The sequence below is a fragment of the Scomber scombrus genome, chromosome 17 (assembly GCF_963691925.1).
Source record: "Scomber scombrus chromosome 17, fScoSco1.1, whole genome shotgun sequence".
NCBI lineage: Eukaryota > Metazoa > Chordata > Actinopteri > Scombriformes > Scombridae > Scomber > Scomber scombrus.
Genome location: NC_084986.1, coordinates 13,229,287 through 13,248,426, shown reverse-complemented (window position 1 = coordinate 13,248,426; position 19,140 = coordinate 13,229,287). Strand labels below are relative to the sequence as shown.

The window sequence follows — 19,140 nt, the reverse complement described above, 5'->3', positions numbered from 1 at the left end:
AAATTCCTTATTTTGCCTAAAATGTCAATGTATAAAATGTAGCCTTTCCATGTCATGTGTACAGTGTAGCCTAAAGAGAAACTACTTCATAGTTTAATATATCATTGCATTTGACGTTACATTACATTACAGTGTAAACTTTCTCAATAGGAACATTTTGTATCTATTTCTATCTCTATCTATTAAAGAGACAAAGAGCCAACAGAAGGAGAGAAACAAATACCTGAGTGCAGCCACTACTCTCTCTACCGCATCATGAAGCACACTTTTGACAGACATGTCCAGGGATCCCACAGCCAAGCTCAGAAGCTCTCCAACGCGCTCCAGAGGCTGCCCATCAGTTGCCATGGTGACTGCCAGCTCGTGTACTTTTGACCTCTCAGATCGGGACAAATCATATAGCTGACTGTAACCCTGCAGCTGTTCCTGGAATAAAGAAAGAAAGGCAAGAAGATAGTGTTTGGTAGAGCCAACATATTTGACCACATTGGTAAAATATCTAAAAGACAGACAGTGACAAATAAATAATGACGCCAGAGAGCAGAGGAAAGAGTCTCCAAAAGGCAAAAGTCAGAAACAATACACAAGATTTCAGAGAACGAAATTGAAGAAAAAATAAAGTAAGAGTGAAAGGAGTGCACAGAAAAGTGAGATTGAGCAGAGAAGTGTGGGAAGTACAGAAGTTTAGTGAGTTAACTTTATTGTTGGTTATGTTTTCTACAGGTATTAACCCAGAGGATGGCTCTGGCTGGAACCTGTTCGCCCTTTCTACTATCCTGCTCTTCTTTGCTGGTTTTTCTCTCTTCCAATAAAAAAGGCTGAGAATCTCAACCTAGAAAAAGTCAGAAATGATATCTAGTCTGGCGTATGTGTGTTAGTGCCAAAGGATTTAGGATATGGAACTTGAACAATGGTAATATCTTTATGTTTCTATCAGCAATGTTTGGTTAGTTGGGTGTATTGATTTTTAGTATTTATCATGAAATATATATTGTATATCCATTTTTTATCTTGTTATTCAGGATATGCATGAAGTGTATTCCTGTTGAATTATTTGGTACTGTGCAGCAGCAGTATTGTTTGTACAAGGCAAATTTCCCTCTGGGGCAATTAAGACTTATCTTATCTTAACATAAAATCTACTACTTTCTAAATGTAATTCTTGTTCTTCATCCATTAAAAGAATTGTCAAATGGTGCAAACATTTTCCTGAGGTAGAGTACATTAAATCTGAATGGATCCTGTCCAAACCTCTTCTTAATAGCAGCTGCAAAGAGCTATGTTCTGAAGGTGTAAGTGGCTGTTATTGCACCATCAGTACAACAAACTAGTTGACACAAGTGGCAAGGAAAGCTGCCAAGAAGCTTGAGATTGACACCTTTCATGACTGGTTGACACAGGCAACACCAAAGTAAATGGAGAAATATCAGTGGGTAAAAAACAAGTCTGAATGAACTGTAGTAACAGCATGAAAACCTGGGGTTGTGACAGGCTTCAAAGACGCTAAATGCACAATACTGCTAGAAATGCAAGGTTTTGGAGAACAGGTGATGTACCATGTGCCACTTTAATGTCTTGAGAAAAAAACAACAACATTTGACATGTAAATGACAACTAGTGTTGCAATGGTGACAATAGTTAGGTGGATTCACCCTGAAATGCAGTTTTGTCTGGCTATTATGTCACATGGATACCAAAAACAGTGACCGTGGATCTGGAAAAGGGGTATTTACCCTTTCTCCGATACATATCAGCGGGCACGAGAATTTCCTAAAGCAGTCTACATTCTCTTTTATAAATCTGGAAAAAGCTTACAGTATAATCGTTGAACCCAAAGTATGCTGTGGGTGGTTCTGGGACGTTATGGAGTGCTGTGCTTTATTCCCTGTACACTTTGTGCAAGATATTGACATTCTTGGCATTAAGTCAAGCACAATTAGCATTGGCATAGGACCCTGAGAATAGTGCTCCTTGTCACCTCTCATCTTTGTAATATTCATAGACAGGAAATTCAGGGCAGGGTATTGATATTCATATGATGCATGATATTCCTAATATTCATATGATATTCATGATTTATGGATATCATATATTCCTGATATATGATATTCTTATTATAGTCATGGTAAGAATATCAAGGGAAAGTGTCTATTGGGTAACATTTGGGTGGAATCACTGCTTTTTGTAAATGATGATGATTCTTTTGGCATCACTGTAATCTCTGATGTGCACTGCAGCAGTGTGCACATCACACAGTTTGTGAGTTGAGTTTGATACCATGGTTGCCTCTCAGTATAGGGACGCACCTGCCGCAGGATTGAAGAGCAAATGAATCTTTTGGTGGTATTCATTATTAATGAGGAATTTGTGCACCAGTTAGAAGCAATGCATATGCTGAGGACAGAGTTGAGCTACATAACTAAAAAACGAAGGTCCTGGAAGAGCTGAAGGAAGTTGGTCGGAAAAAAGAAACTAGGACTGGTCAGTGTGGCTTTAGCCACCACAACCCTTACCAGCCAAGGTATTTGAAAATCAATGGATGGGAGGACGGATGGGGACATGTGTTACATTCTGCTAACATAAGATACTGGCATAAAAACAGCAATGGCAACATATTTGCCTCCGTTACTATGCAGCCTATAATCATCATGGGAATGATTTTCATACTCTACACCGTATTGGACTCATGATACATAATATAAAAGGAGTATGGGAAGGTTTTACTCCAGAAATATAAACTGAGACACAAATTTGTCCACATGCACTGTCGTTATCTTTTCAAGAGATATTCTATGGACCCAGGATGTCAAAAAATCTTCACAGTACCATATACAATATCTGCAGTGTGTAATTTGCTGTCCCCATCGCAGGTCAAAGCGTCTGTGGTGGATTCCTCTACAATCCACTATTATTCCCAGCAGCTGGTCACGTACACTTGATGAATGACCACAGTATGGCCAAACAGAGCCTACAGGGCTCCTTCTATCTATCTTTCTCCACATATCTGCCCTTTCCTGGTTCTTATATCCTTTTTATTTATCTCCAAGGATAAAATCACTTCCTGCACCGGTGGAAGGGAAGTTACATAGTAGAGGTTGCAATGTGTGTCTATTTGTTTGTGTGTGTGTGTGCACCTGTGACTTTAGCCTACAGCTATGTCTTATAATGCTTGTATCTTCTCTATTATGGAGTGTAGGTGCTTTTAAACACTGATAAAATAGGGGCTAAATATTATTAACTTGCACAGTGTGGGGGTCAGAAATGGCCAGTTTTCATGAGCATATCTCCTGGTTGCATAGCAACGCTCAGCTCATCAAATCAGAACGTCTCTGCCCTCTATCCTTACATTCATTTTGTGTACGCACACACATAGCCACAGGGAGGTGACAGTGGGGTAAGTCAGTGTGACTTTGCTTAATGAGATACAGCATGGTGTACATACTGTATATACGGCCATACGGCAGGGCTCATTTGAAACAGCAGCCCATAGATTTACATTAATATAGCCTTGACTGGTCCCAGTGAGCCTGGGAAGAGCTTAGTCGAGCAGAACTACCCCGAAAATATACAGCACACACACACACACACACACACACACACACACACACACACACACACACACACACACACACACACACACACACACACACACACACACACACACACACACACACACACACACACACACACACACACACACACACACACACACACACACACACACACACACACACACACACACACAATCTGTACGTCATGCTAAAGGTGACCCCATAAAAAGGAAAGAGATTGGAATGTGAGAGTGATCAAGTGTGTGTTTGTGTGTGTTGAATAGTTGTGAGTAAGTCAGTAAATAAAACGTTTTTTATAGATTGGCTGACTGGTCAATCTACCTGTTATTTGACATGGACAAACATACTAGATGTATATGATTACTAGTGCTTACTTCTGCCAGTATTACCTTTTCTTACATTAAAATAAAGTGAGTTACAAGCTTTATTCAAAGTAAGACTTCTGCCCTTTTAGCAATAAAAAAGCTACTGTAATTTCATATAGGTTCTGCAGATTAATTAATTTCAAAAATAAAGAAGCGTCATTATCAGCATCATCCCACATACATTCACCCAATGAAGATAGGTTTATTTCCAGAACTATTTTAAGGTGAGCAAATATATATTCACCCACTCACCACATCACAGTTTAGTACAGTATATTTTTTCATTTTTTCTATCACTTTTCATGTAAATTCTAAGAATGAGTCAACATATTAGCTCTAGTGCTTGAACTGATTGCTCAACATAGCGTATGCTAAAGCACGACTGCAAAGCACTGCAGCAAATGTCTGTGTCTACACGACTTGGTGTATTGATTGAATGGATGAATATATATTGAACTCAACCAATCATTTACAACATATATACAAAAAGAAGTGCCTCTCACTCTCAAAACATAAAATGGCGTAAGAGGCTGGCAGATGGGGTCTACCTGCTGGCTGTCTTTGAGTGACAGAATGAAGGCATGGCTCAGAGTGTCCAGGTGGGCTTGTGATTGTTGCAGGTGTGCTAGAGCCTCATCAAAAGTCATCCCTGCTGGGTCCTTTCCTTCCTGCTCCCCGCCACTCTCGCCTCCTCTCTTCCTGCTCTTCTCACCCAGCTGGCGCAGGGCTTTGGTGGCTCGCTTTATCACCTCCGACCTCGCCTGAATGCTCAGCTGGAGACAGAATGGAAAGGATGGAGGGAATAGAAGAGTTGGAGGAAGGCGATGAGGAAAGTACATTGGGGAAGGGGTGGGGGTCAGATTGAGAGAAAAAGAGAGGTGCGTGGGTTATGTACATACATTTCAAACTTAACATGTTGGGGGGAGGCAATGTATTTGCACCAAAATAGCATCAGAAATTTGAGAAGCCTGTGTGTGAGTGAGTAAGTGAGAAAGATCATAGCTGCCAGCCTCGTGTAATTGATTATTTTCAGTGAGAGCAGGTTAACCATTCATTCATGGGGAGAAAAGAGGGCCTTTGGCTGTAGGAGGTTTTACTCACTTGCATGAAAGAGCGCAGGCACTGACAACCATCACACACACAAACACACACGGACACACATACACAAACGCCAAGGAGACACTTAAGAATCACCCAACTTCACACCACATACTCAGACACAGTTACTCAAACTTCTGCATTTGCTAGACATCTTGGCTCAGACTTACAGCACTTTTCTTCACACGAACAGGATAATCACTCAAATGGTGTTTCCTGACAAACCTGTACAATGTCTTTTATGGATAAGTGTGTTTATGCATTTTTGTGTATGAGTGTGTCCATACTGTATTTGTCTTATAGAGCCTGATAGCCAACATCAGTCAAAGCTTTGGGCAAGGTTTGAAAACAAGCTGGAGGTGAAGCAAGGGAGGATGATCTGAAGATCAATACTCCAGAGGGGGGAGGAAGAATGCCAATGCACTCTGTTTCCCTTCAAAATATATATATCTAGTAGGATGTAAGATAAGTCCCTGCCATCCATCTCATTGCTTGGCCTTGTGGGAAATAGATCAATCCATGGGGGGCAATGGCGTTAAGAAAGGTCAGACAGTGAGATGGGTCAAGGTTTTCCCTCTGAGGATTCAAAAGGATAGAAAAAGAGAAGGAGGGTGAGAGCAGAGGGAGATGACAGTGGGGTTCTGAGAGGTATTCTGCATGTTACAAAGCACAGTGGGAAAACAGTGCCTGCTGGGAATTGGAGTTTAATTGGCTCTGAAATGGAGAGGTATCAATTAGCGCTCTCGGTTTCACAGAAGTAGAGAGGGGGCATAAGACAAAAATGGTAGTCTGCCTGTGTGAAAAAAACAGTGGGCTGCTATTGATAAGGTGCACAGAGGCACTTTAACTCCTCTGAAGGACAATTTTTCAGAGTGCTGTAATTATGTGGCTGACATTTCTTGTGCAATTTTATAATTTCTTTTATAAATCATGACTGGTATATGCTCTGAGGCGACAGAGAGTGGATGTGGACAGAATAACGTATTTAAATTGAAAAAAGGGCTTTTGACGTTCCAAAAAGAATTGAGCCAGTGGAATGAGAGAACACTGGTCAGACGATGAAGAGTATGGAGTGAGGAGTATGACAGTTTGATGTAGTGATTGGAAATCCCCACGATTTTTCCCTTTACACCATATGAATAGTTTCTGGGTGGCTGGCTGGAACCAACAACTGTACCTTCTGTGCTGCAATTACAAATTGTCTGTCTGCCCAACTCCCACTAGTTCATGTCAGAGACAGCTACAGAAAATAGAGCCTTATTTACACTGTACCGTGTCATACTATTTGCTCCCTCTGTTTCTTTGCTTTTTACTGTCTTGTAGTAATCTATATTAAAAAAGACAGCTGTTTCTTAGGGGAAAACTGAACAACAAGCCCAATTTATGCTTACATCCTTGGCTGCATCTGCAGAAAAGGTAATGCTATCCAGGAAGTTAATAGTGTCAGCAGGAACCAGCCTGTCCAGGTATTTGGCACAGGTGTCATAGGCATGGAGGTAGTCTTGGTCACTCTGCGGAGGTCTTTTCAGCAACTGAGGGTCTCCTTTCCAAAACAGCTTTTGCAGCCATACTGCATGGACTCCACTGGGGGAGACTGTTACCCCTCCACCACCAGGTACAGGAAGACGATTGGCAAGTTTGGAGATGGACAGGACGTTCTGACTGGTCAGAACTGGTTCTAGAGCAGCCAGCGGATCCAGTGATTCATCAGTCAGTTTGCGGTAGTTCAAGCCTGCAAGATAGAGAACATTTTTTCTGAAAAAAAGAATGATATTAAGAATAAAATTTATTCTGATAACACATTCTGACATTTAAATAATAATGAATGCATTCCAGCTACATTTTATATATAGCCTTGCATTCAAACAACTACAACATACGCAACACTGCTCAGAAAGTGGCACTTTACAAATAAGGTCAAGTTGAAGACGCTTTCTACTATGTATACAGTACATTCTATACTACCGTTTTTACACGTGATATTTGCAAGCCATATAGCACTTCCAGGGTAATTACAGTGATTTGATATGCAAAGCACGCTCGATATTCCATTACAAGAGAGATGCACCGAAGCAACTACACAGAATGGGCTAAAAGGTTGACATGAACAACACAGCTTGCGTGTGAAAGTGGTGCTGTCTGCATGAAAAGGGGTACAGTTTGTTTGTGGATCTGTCTGTGTGCACCATATCCCCTACTACTGCATTACTTTGTGGGTGGGCATGTGTGTGTTTTGTGTGTGAGAGAGAGAGCTAGTAGCGTGCTCTTGGTCTCCAGCGCTATCAGACAGACATATTACTGTGGCAACACCACAGCCTGTCTGGGCTTTAAATATTTAACACGGGTCTGCCTGTGGGGAGGGCTCTGTCAACGCTGCTCGGGATCCCTCACGCATGCACACACAGACACACACACACACGCACAAAACCCTGATGGGTACACACACCCGCACAATATTTTCAGACAGGCCCAGACGGACACTTAACTGCAGATAAGAGTTACATACACTTACACATGTACTCTCTCTCTCTCTGTCTGGCTCTTTCCTGCCCCACCCACTCTACTCTCTGCCTCCATCTCTTCCACACCCAAGCAGCATCTCATCCCTTTACTCAGGAGAGCCCACTCAGACAGTCACCTGGTACTGTGTCTGAAACTGTGATGAATATTGGACACACACTCCCTGTCTCTACACTGTCTGAATGCCTCTGCAAATGTGTCTCGCATGTTTCTTTTCATGATTTCAATGAGTCATTTTCAGTGTGTGCATGTCTTTGAGTTGGAGTGTTAGTAGAAAGTCGGTGGCCTTGGAGACATCTCAACAGCCTGTGTGTCACTTTTGCTTAAGAAGTGTGAAAGTGTGGGTTAGGTTTGAACAGTGTTTGCCTATGTGTATATGAGAGAGAAAGAGATACAGAGTGTTAGATTGTAAGTGTCAAAAAATCAGTATATGTGTTAGTACATGAGTGTTAGTCCATTTGGTGTGGACAGCATGTATGTACATGTGTGTGAGTATGTTTATTTGTGTTAATGTTGCTGCAGCTGTGCAGTTGACTGTTAGCTAAACCCCTCCACCAAACAGGGATTGTCCAATTATAGTTAAGCAAGCAGAACTAGGCACAGCAGGTCTGTTAAGCTTTGGATTTCTCTGCGTGATGAAGCTCCTTGCATGGGGCTTCATCACAATGGGGTCCAAGAGTTTGAAAGGATTTTTTTTCAAGCCTTTGCAAAATCAAAAAAAACAAGCGCAAATGTGTAAGGTATGGTTGAAACAGTGTGTTTCTCTGTTCTAGTGTAAGGTGAAACTGTTAGCATGTCTGGCTAACTAGCTTGGTTGTAATTAAGCCTTCCCTCCATGGCCAGTGAGGATTTCATTAACTAACTACATCATTTTGCAGAGTTTAAAGTTACGTTAAAGGACCACTTTGTCGATTTTCAATCTTATCTCTAGCTATCTAAATTAGGGATAAAGTGTGAAAGTTGTCGCTGATGTTCCCTGTGTCTCTGGGCCGTAGCTGCAAAATCCGTGTTCTTCCGGCACCAGTGCCATCATTTGACATGTACAGTGACATAGTTGGGGGCAAGGAAGAATTACAGGCTACTTCAGCTTGGATTCAGTCCCCGCCTCGGGGTAGCCTGGGTGCGTGCTCTAGATGCCGCTCAAAAACAAAACTTCCTTGTTCTCTTCGCTTGTATTGCAAACTACTTACGTTCCCAACAGGGAAAATGTAATCCCAAAATATGATTGTGGAGTATGTTATGTATGAGGAGGATACATGTTTTGGTGTTTTGGTTGACTCGGATATTTAGCAGTATTTATTCAAGCCAGAGTGGATTTGGGTGTTGGGCATCAGAAGGTCATAAGCCATGCATCCTGGTACATGTAGGCACTGCCAGCATGGCTTAGTGGGCAGGAAAACTCAGCTGTCTTGGTCATTATAGCACACACTGAGGAATTCATTGTGTGCCTTTTCCAAAAACAAGTATGTAAGCTTATCAGCCAAACAGTGTTAGAAGTATTTTTAAAAAATCGAAATATAATTTAATACTAGTACTTATTAGTTCTACTCTACTGTCCAGAAACAATGCTGTTTCTTTATTTCCACACCTTCTGTAGGGGTCATCATGTGGTTAGGATTTTGCTTTTTTGGCTACAACATGCATGTTTAGGCTCAGCATCCTTCATAAGTTTCTTGTTTTAAAACAAGTCAGCTAGAAGTATTTAACAATAAGCAAAGAGATGGTGTTTTCAACCAACTCCTGGAGTCATTTCTGGCCGCTAAAAAAACCCATTGTGTGTTAGAAATGAGAAACTGCTTTTGTTTACCTCTGTCTGAAAAAATGACTTTGAAAAAAATTGCTAATGTGGTGACATGTCACTGTGATTGTAAGTGAGTAAAACTGAAATGTAGCAGTGAAAAAGTGAGCTTAAATAAAGTGCATTTTTTAAGGCAAAAAAAGCATCTAAGTCTTAATGTGCATGACTCAAAGGTGTGTGTTTGTGATTTGTGTATGTGTGTGCATGTATGTTAAACAGAGACACATGTCACCGGTAAAAGCTGTGGTGTTATCAGGAGCAGAAGGAGGAAGTGAGGCGTGAAAACGACATGACTGACCTTTACTGAACTTCGGAGAGAAAGTGACACCACCTCCACATGTACACAACAAAGTTTGAGTACTCCAGGCTGAGCGCTACACCGGTGACACTCTGCAACCTGGACATAATGTCCTTGGAAAGGGTGCTGGCACAAAAATCTAAGTGGAAACAGCATCTTCTGTTGCTGTTTCAAGAGCTAGGTGTGTCAGGTAGATTGACAGCTACATGAAATACAAAGGTGGAGTGCTTGAAAATTTGAATAGTTTTGTCTGTTTCAATTCTGCTACTTTTCAGTTTTGGAACTTTACATGAGAACCAGTGTAGAAAAAGAGGAGGACGAAGATCTAAGGACAAGATGAAGTAGAGATAAAAGATTATAAGTGTACAACAGAACTCATGAGGATGTCACCAGAGGTGTTTCATCTGTCCTTCATGGAGAAATATTAGCAGTTTTGCCACTTTTATTCAGCAGTTGAATGTTTTTTAAGATTGTAATGGACAGGATCAGTGTTTTCAGATGTTATCTACCGGCGGAAAGGAATGACAACATTTGTACATAACCATTTATGATGTCACAGGGATAATATTTAAGTCTTGAAAAATGGACTTGATTTCTTGACATTAAAGGATTGTGGCTAATTTGCTCAAAATTGGCTCAAAAACAAATTAATTTGTTCCTTTCTTTATGAAATCTCTCATGTGCTGATAATATTCACAGATAAGGAAAAACTCTGACTTTCAAAAGCAAGAATAGTTGACTGTATCATTCAAAAGGCAACTGTATGTTGGTCTGATGAAGTGATTGCAATTGAAATGTGTTTCGGCATATTATCCCTGCCTTTATCTTTCCTTCAAATCGCCATTTAGTTATACAGTAGTTGTGCCATCAGCATTACAGTGAACGAGAAAAGTTTGTCTTACCTTTGGCAACAGCTTGAAGCTTCTTGAGCAGCTTGACATGTGAGTCTGGCTTGATGGTGGTGGTGATGTAATGCTCACATCCTGCAGCTTCTAATAAGGTATAGTAGTAGAGGAGGCGGCCCAGGTCTGTTCCCTCCACACTGGGCAGAACATACTTGTTCATGTGGCTGTTAAATGCCTGAGGGTTACACTTCAAAGTGTCAAACAGGCCGAGGGACTCACTCCGGGATTCAATATCCTTAGTGGAAAGACTAGAGGAGAAGGAGGAAATAAACAGAGAAAAAAGAAGAGAAGAGAATATACATAAGTCAATGTAACTGAATGTTTTTAAGAATTTTGCATGGAAAGTAATACTTGAAGTTTTATACCAATAAATACACAGCAATAATCCAGTCAATCCCAAATTCAAAGCTTGTTGTAAACACCTGCTGTGTGAGATATGTTTTCTCTACAGAAAATATCCATTGATACACAGGGTTTGAAGCACTTAAAGCTTCTGGATTCAGAAACAGCAGTTTGTTTGAAAAAACAAATTGAGATCTAAGTAGTTCACATAGCAGCAGTAGCCACCATGCCGGAAAAAGATAAGAAAAGACAGAATAACTGACAAAAACCCTGCATTTCCTCAGCAGGAAATCAAAGGAAGAAGACAACCAGCACTGGCAACAACTTGGTTGTAAAGTAATTTCTGAAAACTGCATAGAAAAAACAGCCTCGCAATCTGCAGGCTTATCACCAAAGATACAGTCCCTCGAAAAAGAAGATGAGGATTTCTTTTTGATTACAGCTGAGTACACATTCAGGGACTCGGTCAGCTCTGACATAAGAAGGGCAAAATGAGGACAAATTGTGAAAGAAACGGAAGAAAGAGAAGAGAGACAGTAAGGCAGTGAGTATGATCGGGATATGTTCAGTGAGTAGAAACCTTTTTAGTGATTTGGTCATGTCGAGCAGGAGTTGTGCACTACTTTGCTTTTCAAGAACATGTTTGCAACAGAACTACATGTCAAAAGCAGCAGGTGGTCTGAAAACTGAGAGATCAAGTAAAAAGAACACAAGCAAAAACACCAGAGAGAGAGAGAGAGAGAGAGAGAGAGAGAGAGAGAGAGAGAGAGAGAGAGAGAGAGAGAGAGAGAGAGAGAGAGACGGGAAGCAGCGGGGGGGGGGGGGGGGGGGGGGGCACAAACAAAAGTTAAACAAGGAAAGATACAAAGAATGAAACAGCCAAGGCGAAGTAAAGCTACTCTCTGCTAGTCACTGAGGGGCTCTGGGCGATCTGTGGATGTCTAAGATAGTGTTAGTGTGAGTGCAAGTCTGTTTATCTGTCAGAACAGGGCAACATCAAAGAGGACAATGTTTCCTCTGGGTTCTCCATCAGAGCTAGCTGGGAGACTTTCACTAATGAAAAAAACATAGACAGTGGCATCGTTGCGGCTGTGGAAGCAAATGACAATAAGCTCAATAATGTAAATAACACTAATCATCCTCACAACAGGGACTCTACTAAGACTGGAATCAAGAGAACTGACTCTCTCAGTCACTTTCCCTTATGTCTCTTACCTAAGTGCACACACACTGAGACAGCTTGAGACCCCAATCAAAGTCTGATGTTTCACTATTTAATCACATTAGCTCCAAAGTGACTGAAGGCAGCAAGGCAAAAGAACAATAGGAGCAAGAACAATGGGAGCTTGTTTAGGTAGGACTCTTTGAGGAGCGTTAAAAGTTTTCCTTGGCAGGTACACACATGGAAGCGTCAATGCTTGCATACACGCAAAAACATGCGATGCCTAGTTTGCGTTCAGCGTTCATGTCGGGCTTTGATTTAGCCGAGTATCAGCAATGTGTTACTGTAGTTCTTCAAAGCCAAGTTGCCATCTCCTCTCTGTCTTCCTTCTAAATCCAGTAAAAAAAAGGTGTTTCGTGTCTCTTTTTGCTCAGGTTGTGAGCACCTCCTCCCTTCTCTCTTCGGCTGTCAGCGTTTCTTTGTCCAACTGATGGTTTTATTAGTTGTCTTCGGCACGTTTGTTGTGCTCCCGCTTTGCTTGGTTGTATTTTTCTCTGTACACAGCACAGTTTCCCACTTTATCGCTGTTCTTTTCATGTGGATGTAATATAAGGAGCTTCTCATAACAATCTCCTCTTGTTCATTTTAAAACCCAGAGTGAGGAACCAATTTAATCCGGTTGAGTATTCTTCATCCTCGGTGCTGTTCTTCTCTTCTCTCATCCCTCTATTCTTCAAGGCAACTTTTTCTCCATCCTGGATTACCATATTCTGTTAGTTGTCTCTTACACCCTGTCCGAACTAAAATAGGCTGCACATGAAATTCAGAGGCATATTTAATTGCCCTGATAATCAGACAGACAGTCAGAATTAAACTCTAGGGGGGCTATGGCAGAGCAGTGATGATTATTCAACACATCATTGTTGTTTGAATTTATGCAAGCTATATTTTTTATGATCTGTGTGGCTAATTTGTTTACAAATTACTGTCCAGCAGGGGGTTGGGCTGTGCACATGTTTTTTGTGATTTAGAGGTTCAGTGCAGGAAAAGAGCACATGGTAATTGCCTTTTTGAAAGGACAGCAAGAGGCATACAGTGATTCACATTTTCATTGTGATGCAATTTGTTTCGGTTTCCTGTCATACGTTTATACAAATGCATATCCAACATGCGTGAACACTGATTACTCACACACCATAAGCAAACAGATTTACAGATCCTAGTAAAGAGCAATGCTATATACAGTACACCACGTACAAAAATACTATTTAAAGTTATATAAGTTAAAGCATATTATGCTACGACATTCTCTTGATGAAAATACACAAGTACACATATAAGTGCACTGTATACGAATAATTTTATCAATAGCAAAGTAACCAGACTAAAAGTCTACAGCCATGCTAATAGCTTTGTGAACTTTACTGGTATATCAGTGCTTAGCAGAGCTAAATGCTAACATTTGCATGCTAACATGCTCCCAGTGCCGATGTTAACATGCTAATGTTAAGTATAATAATGTCGACCATGTTCAGCATCTTTGTTAAGCGTGTTAGCATGCTAAGATTTGCTTATAACCACTGACTCAAATTGGCTCCTATTAAAAAAGCGCCAACTTCTATCTAGAAATAGTATGGTCTTAATTGCAAAATTTTGGATGGTTGTTATTTTGGAAATGTTTTCTCTGTTAGTAAGATTTGAAGATTTGTAGTTGTTTTGTTGTCTACTATATGCTGCTTTTCCATGCTTCCAGGACTTGCACTTTGTCAGACATTACAGTAAGTTTAATGTTACTTGATTACGATACCTGCTTTGTTGGCAGGACTTAGATAAAGTAACTAACATTAGCATAACTGAGTGTGCACCACTCAGTTATGCCAGTAAACTAACATTCACTTCAGTCCAAAGTAGCAGGGCTTGTTTCCAGAGCATGAAAGGCAACACCCCTTGCAACAGAAAAGTGGGCGCTGAGCATATGCTGCATCTCTGGGCTTCAAACCAGCCCTAATACAAAGAAACCAGTGAGTGATGTCTGTGGTATTTTGCCATACACCAAAACATAAATTAAAAATTTGACCCAATGATGGCACAAAATAAACAAGTTTAAGATATTAAAGATTCTATGACAAGTATATTTGATTAATAAAGAACCAGATTAGGAGGTGGTGGAGGGAGAAAGCTGCACAGCAAGTCAATGGTGGCATGTGACGGTTATAACAGCGGGGCAAATGAGGAGCTGACAGCATAAATGGACTGACTGCTTTGTTCGACGTGTCAAACCTGATTGCCAATGTACTATGGATGTGGCATGTCCTGCCTAAAATAACCTCCTGTTCAATTCTGCCAGGAATACAGAAATCATTAGTGAACCAAATGTGATGCAGCAGGACAGTTGCATTCACCGGTCCAAGTACTGCCCTTTGTTGTCCTCTGCTATGACTTCAACGAACATACTAACAGGCATGTTCCAGGTCACGCTCATGCTCCTAACTTGTAGAGTTTCTGTGGACAGCTCATCAATAATGGTTAAACAGCAGAACCAACAACACCGAACAACTGCAGCTGAACAAAGAATGAACTGTACCTAACCTGTGTGTAGCAACAGCATGATCCTCATTCTCATTTACTACTACAAATATGCTTTTTAATGCTAAGCAGGGAAGCTCATCAAGATGCTAAGCACACTCAAATGAGGACACAACATGATACATAACTGCAGTAGATGAATATGAGACAAATATAAAAATACTTAAACATAGTATTTCTAGAAAAGTATGATGCAGGCAGTATGTATCTTCAAGTATCAGCTAGAAACTAAGGTAGCAGCATGACATTATTTTAATGCTTATGCAAACAGGCAGTGTTTCTTTAATTACATTTTCTTTTGAAAATTAAGCCCAGTGATAATTCACATGCAACATGGCAGTAAAGGACAAACAAACTGAGGTAAAACTGCTATAGCAGGGCTGAAGTCACTTTGCGATGTTCTTAAAAGGTACTGATATATGATTTATACATTTTACAATTTAATTTAACAGACACTTTTATCCAAAGCGACGTACATGTGAGAGTTGATACAACACAAGCAGGGATTTAGTCAGGAGATAATAACATAGGTAAGTGCCATAAGACTAACTGAGTCCGATAGCACAGTCCATCAAGTGCAGAGTTGTTAAGGTGAAATTAAAAAGTGCCTTGTGTAGACAGAGAGTAGGTTAGAAGTAAGGTTTAGGTGAAGTCTGGACTGGCTTGGTCTACATCAACCAGTATTTGCATTCTGGGACAGCAGAAATCACAGAGAGAATGATGATGCAGTGGCAGGAACAAAAAACCTGAGAGCAGGAGACACTTTCGTTTGATCCAGAACATTATTTACTAAGAGCTGAAAAGTTCATATCTGGCAGTGTAACAGACTAGTCATATCATTTTGCCAGCTGTGCAGCCAAATAGTTATGATTGCACAGTGTAGTGCATAACACTGCCAATTGCTGATATAATTTGAACTTTTACTTGCCAGATGTGCGTTTGGGTTGAGCGGGCACAGAATTCCAAGGCATCCTGTTTCTTTGAGGAGTCCTCATTAGACTCAAAGAAAACCACATCTTGAGGATGAATCAGAAAAAGGTACCACAAAAGACTATTTATTTCTCATCATGGGAAAACATTGATCTACACAGAAAGCCGCACAGGAGCTCGAAGCAGTGTTGTTTGAAATGTCAAACGCGTTTTCTTTGGATCAGCTGACTTTCAGCTATGTGGGACACATTATGCGTGTGTGCGCTGCCTGAAGTAATCCATGTTTGATTTTATTTAACCTAAATGTATCAGCTAAATTCTAAAAAGACAACAAACCAAACAAGACAGGTTATGTTCTTGCATTTATGTATCTTGTATCTTGCATTTATGTCATTAACGGGCAACACTAGCAACAAATTCTTGATATTTTGATGAAAGCATCCCTAGTAATTTGCTTCCTAACACAGTTTTACACAAAAATGTTTGGATCAGGTAAAGTCAAACAAGGTATTTTAAAAAATGTATCTGGACAGTTTCGTTTTGAGCCAGAGGAAAGTATTGCAGTGCAAAGAAAATAGACATAGAGTACAATTGAAATGACAGGTGAGTTCTGAGAAACACGTCAGTACCTTTCCGTTTTTGTCATTTAGTCATTTAAATGCTTTAATAGCCATCATTAAAGTGTCAATAAAAGTGGCTGAAATTCATGTCCCTAAAAGGCTCTTGTGTCCATCTACAAAGACCTACACACAGGGTGAGAAAGTACAGCTGACGATGGTGGCGTTTAGCAGAGCATTGATTCCTCTAAAGCGTTTATTTTGCGTTAATAGGACTGTCTCAGGGACACTCTGGCCGTATCATCCATCTCCTCTTCCTCCATCTATCTGGCCCTGCCTCCCCTCCTCCCTCCCAGCGCACACTGATTCTGTGGGTATTTCTCTACCTAAAGACCTTTCTCTGCTCTCTGTTTTTTCTTAAACACTTAATGATGAATGCGCAGCGTCTTTCTACTCATTCGACCTGAAATACATTTCTGCATTTTTTCCCCCATACGTTGCCATTAGACCAAGATATTACCATATCTGCTGCAGATGTCTACCATATAGTAACATTAGCACTTTCATCAATATCAGTATGAATGTCCGTGTGTTTCATTGACAATGAATTTCTCCTGCATTTACATCCAATACCCCTAATATTCTCAGTTAAATGTCATAAAAAATGATAACAGTTGTGTCCTTCTGAAACAGTGTGATGTTTGATTGAAATAAATTTGAATAATTTAATAAATAGTCAGTCTGCCTTGTTTTTACAGTAAAAGAAATTGCTGGATGAGTACTTACAATGCCCTCAGACAGGTTTTAAATATTAATACAAAAATTAAAAATTTGAATGTATTAGTACTGCTTTATTAGAGCATCCTAAATAATTAGGATGAGTGAAATTAAAAGAACAAATTTCCCTACAGGGATCAATAAAAGTCATCTTTATCTTGCATTTATGCTTCTGTCTGTATAAATATTTTTCTAAACTTTTTCCTATTTCTATTATTCTCAGCATCCATCCATTAAATCAATATACATACTACAGATGCTTCTAGTCAAGATTATAATATCAATATTCTTCAAGGACTTGTCATGATCTAGAGATTTTGGTGGAAACATACACACACAAACACACACACACACACACACACACACACACACACACACACACACACACACACACACACACACACACACACACACACACACACACACACACACACACACACACACACACACACAGAGCAGCTGTGGTAGGGTTTGAGGAAGGTATAGGTTGTAATTTATTGTTAAGTAGAGTCCATAAACCATTTCCTTATATCAGAATGCGACAGGAGGATATTTATCACAGATGCACACACATGTGCGCGTAACTCACACACACACACACACACACACACACACACACACACACACACACACACACACACACACACACACACACACACACACACACACACACACACACACACACACACACACACACACACACACACACACACACACACACACACACACACACACACACACACACGCATCGCAACTCTGCTGAAAAGGCATTCTATTAAAACAAGGAAAGGTGCCGAGCTAGTCAGATCCCCAGCTATGAAGTCAGAGAGCAAATAAATTATGGAAATAGACTCTGACACACAAAACCTCTCTCCCTCTAAAACACAAACACACATACATTCACTGCATGTTTGATTTACTCTGGGGTGTTTTAAGCATGCATTTTATGTAGGCAAGTTTTGCCATAACTCAAAGGCAGTGGTGCTACTTAGATTCACTTTTTCTATTACACTTTTCAGAACATAACACAAAACAAGACACAGACAAAATTTATCAGACATTGGAATACATAAGTACAAGTGACACGTTTGCTTTCATCAAAACAAAATTGCAGGTTTTAAATGTCCTGCAGGGGCATTTAAGCATTATGTATTTTAAATTGATAAGACGATGTGAAGTAACACACATCTGTAAGTTAGTAAGAGATGATATGAGATGGAAGATGCACTGGTAGGGCTTATGTGATGGTGAGCGTACATTTGTATGGTGTTTGTGTGTGTTGGTGTGTTTGTGTGTGTATGCATGTACTGTACCCGCTATCTGTAAAGAGGAACTCGAGGTGAGTCATGTAGACCTCCCACAGAGGAACACTGTAGCGCTTAGCCAGAGACACAGAGATTCTGTACACGTTGTCATCCAGTGTCCTAAGCACATGTCGACACATGAGCAGAGAGAAGGGAAAAAAGAAGATCAAATTTTATCACATTAAAGCAGAGAGAGCCATAACTCCCACTCACATGCATATGTGGTATACAAAATACATGTTTTCAACAAAATAAAACATATCTTACCAGCTACAGTACAGCACACTGTCTACTGTATATATATATGATTAATTACAACTATTACCATTAACCTGAACACAAAGCAACAAAAAATGGTCCCTGTCCCCTCCCTACTTACTCTGTGAGACCCAGGATGGTCTCCTTCTTGTAGTCAGAATCGGAGCTAAAGCGCTGGACATCCACTCCACGGCCTAGACCCTGTAACACCTGTGCCTGCGTAAAGTCTGTCAGTCGCTCGTTGTACACCTGCAGCTGGTTGATCAAGTTCTGCAGCTCTTCCGGCCAACCCGAATATGCAGACACATGCTGTGTGACCAATCGAATCAGCTCCTTTGGGTCAGCCTGTGACAAGGGGAACAATTTTTACATTTACACAACAAGAAGCTGCTGAATAAGTTATTTCATGCTGGTTTTACTAAAGGTCAAATCTGGTTATCCTGAGTATGATTATCATGCCCACTACAAACACAAATAAATAATAATAATTTGCCGTAGGGGAGTGAACACAATACTTTGGCCAGTGAGCTTATTCCTGAAAGCTCTGAATGCATAAGCATGGTGTTTTGTTTTACATTAGGCTGCATGTTAAAAGTGTTAACCAACAAAATGTGGCAAAATCTGCATATTGGAAGGTTGCACAAATTAGAGAAACTAAAGTTTTGTTA

At 40.4% G+C, this 19,140-nt stretch overlaps 1 protein-coding gene across 3 annotated transcripts in view; it reads right to left on the bottom strand.

Moving 5' to 3' along the window:
- The window catches only part of nbas (NBAS subunit of NRZ tethering complex), a 156,315-nt gene that overhangs the window by 43,323 nt on the left and 93,852 nt on the right, over nt 1-19,140 (bottom strand). For 2 of the 3 annotated variants that reach the window (XM_062437119.1, XM_062437120.1), the window contains exons 42-47: nt 18,594-18,817; nt 18,224-18,334; nt 10,554-10,804; nt 6,427-6,767; nt 4,486-4,710; nt 224-426 (exon numbers count right to left, since the gene is read on the bottom strand). In XM_062437119.1, the coding sequence (XP_062293103.1) occupies nt 224-426; nt 4,486-4,710; nt 6,427-6,767; nt 10,554-10,804; nt 18,224-18,334; nt 18,594-18,817 (1,355 nt within the window). Of the gene's footprint in view, nt 1-223; nt 427-4,485; nt 4,711-5,272; nt 5,612-6,426; nt 6,768-10,553; nt 10,805-18,223; nt 18,335-18,593; nt 18,818-19,140 lie in introns of those variants that run through there. The other variant, XM_062437122.1, reaches the window with a different exon arrangement.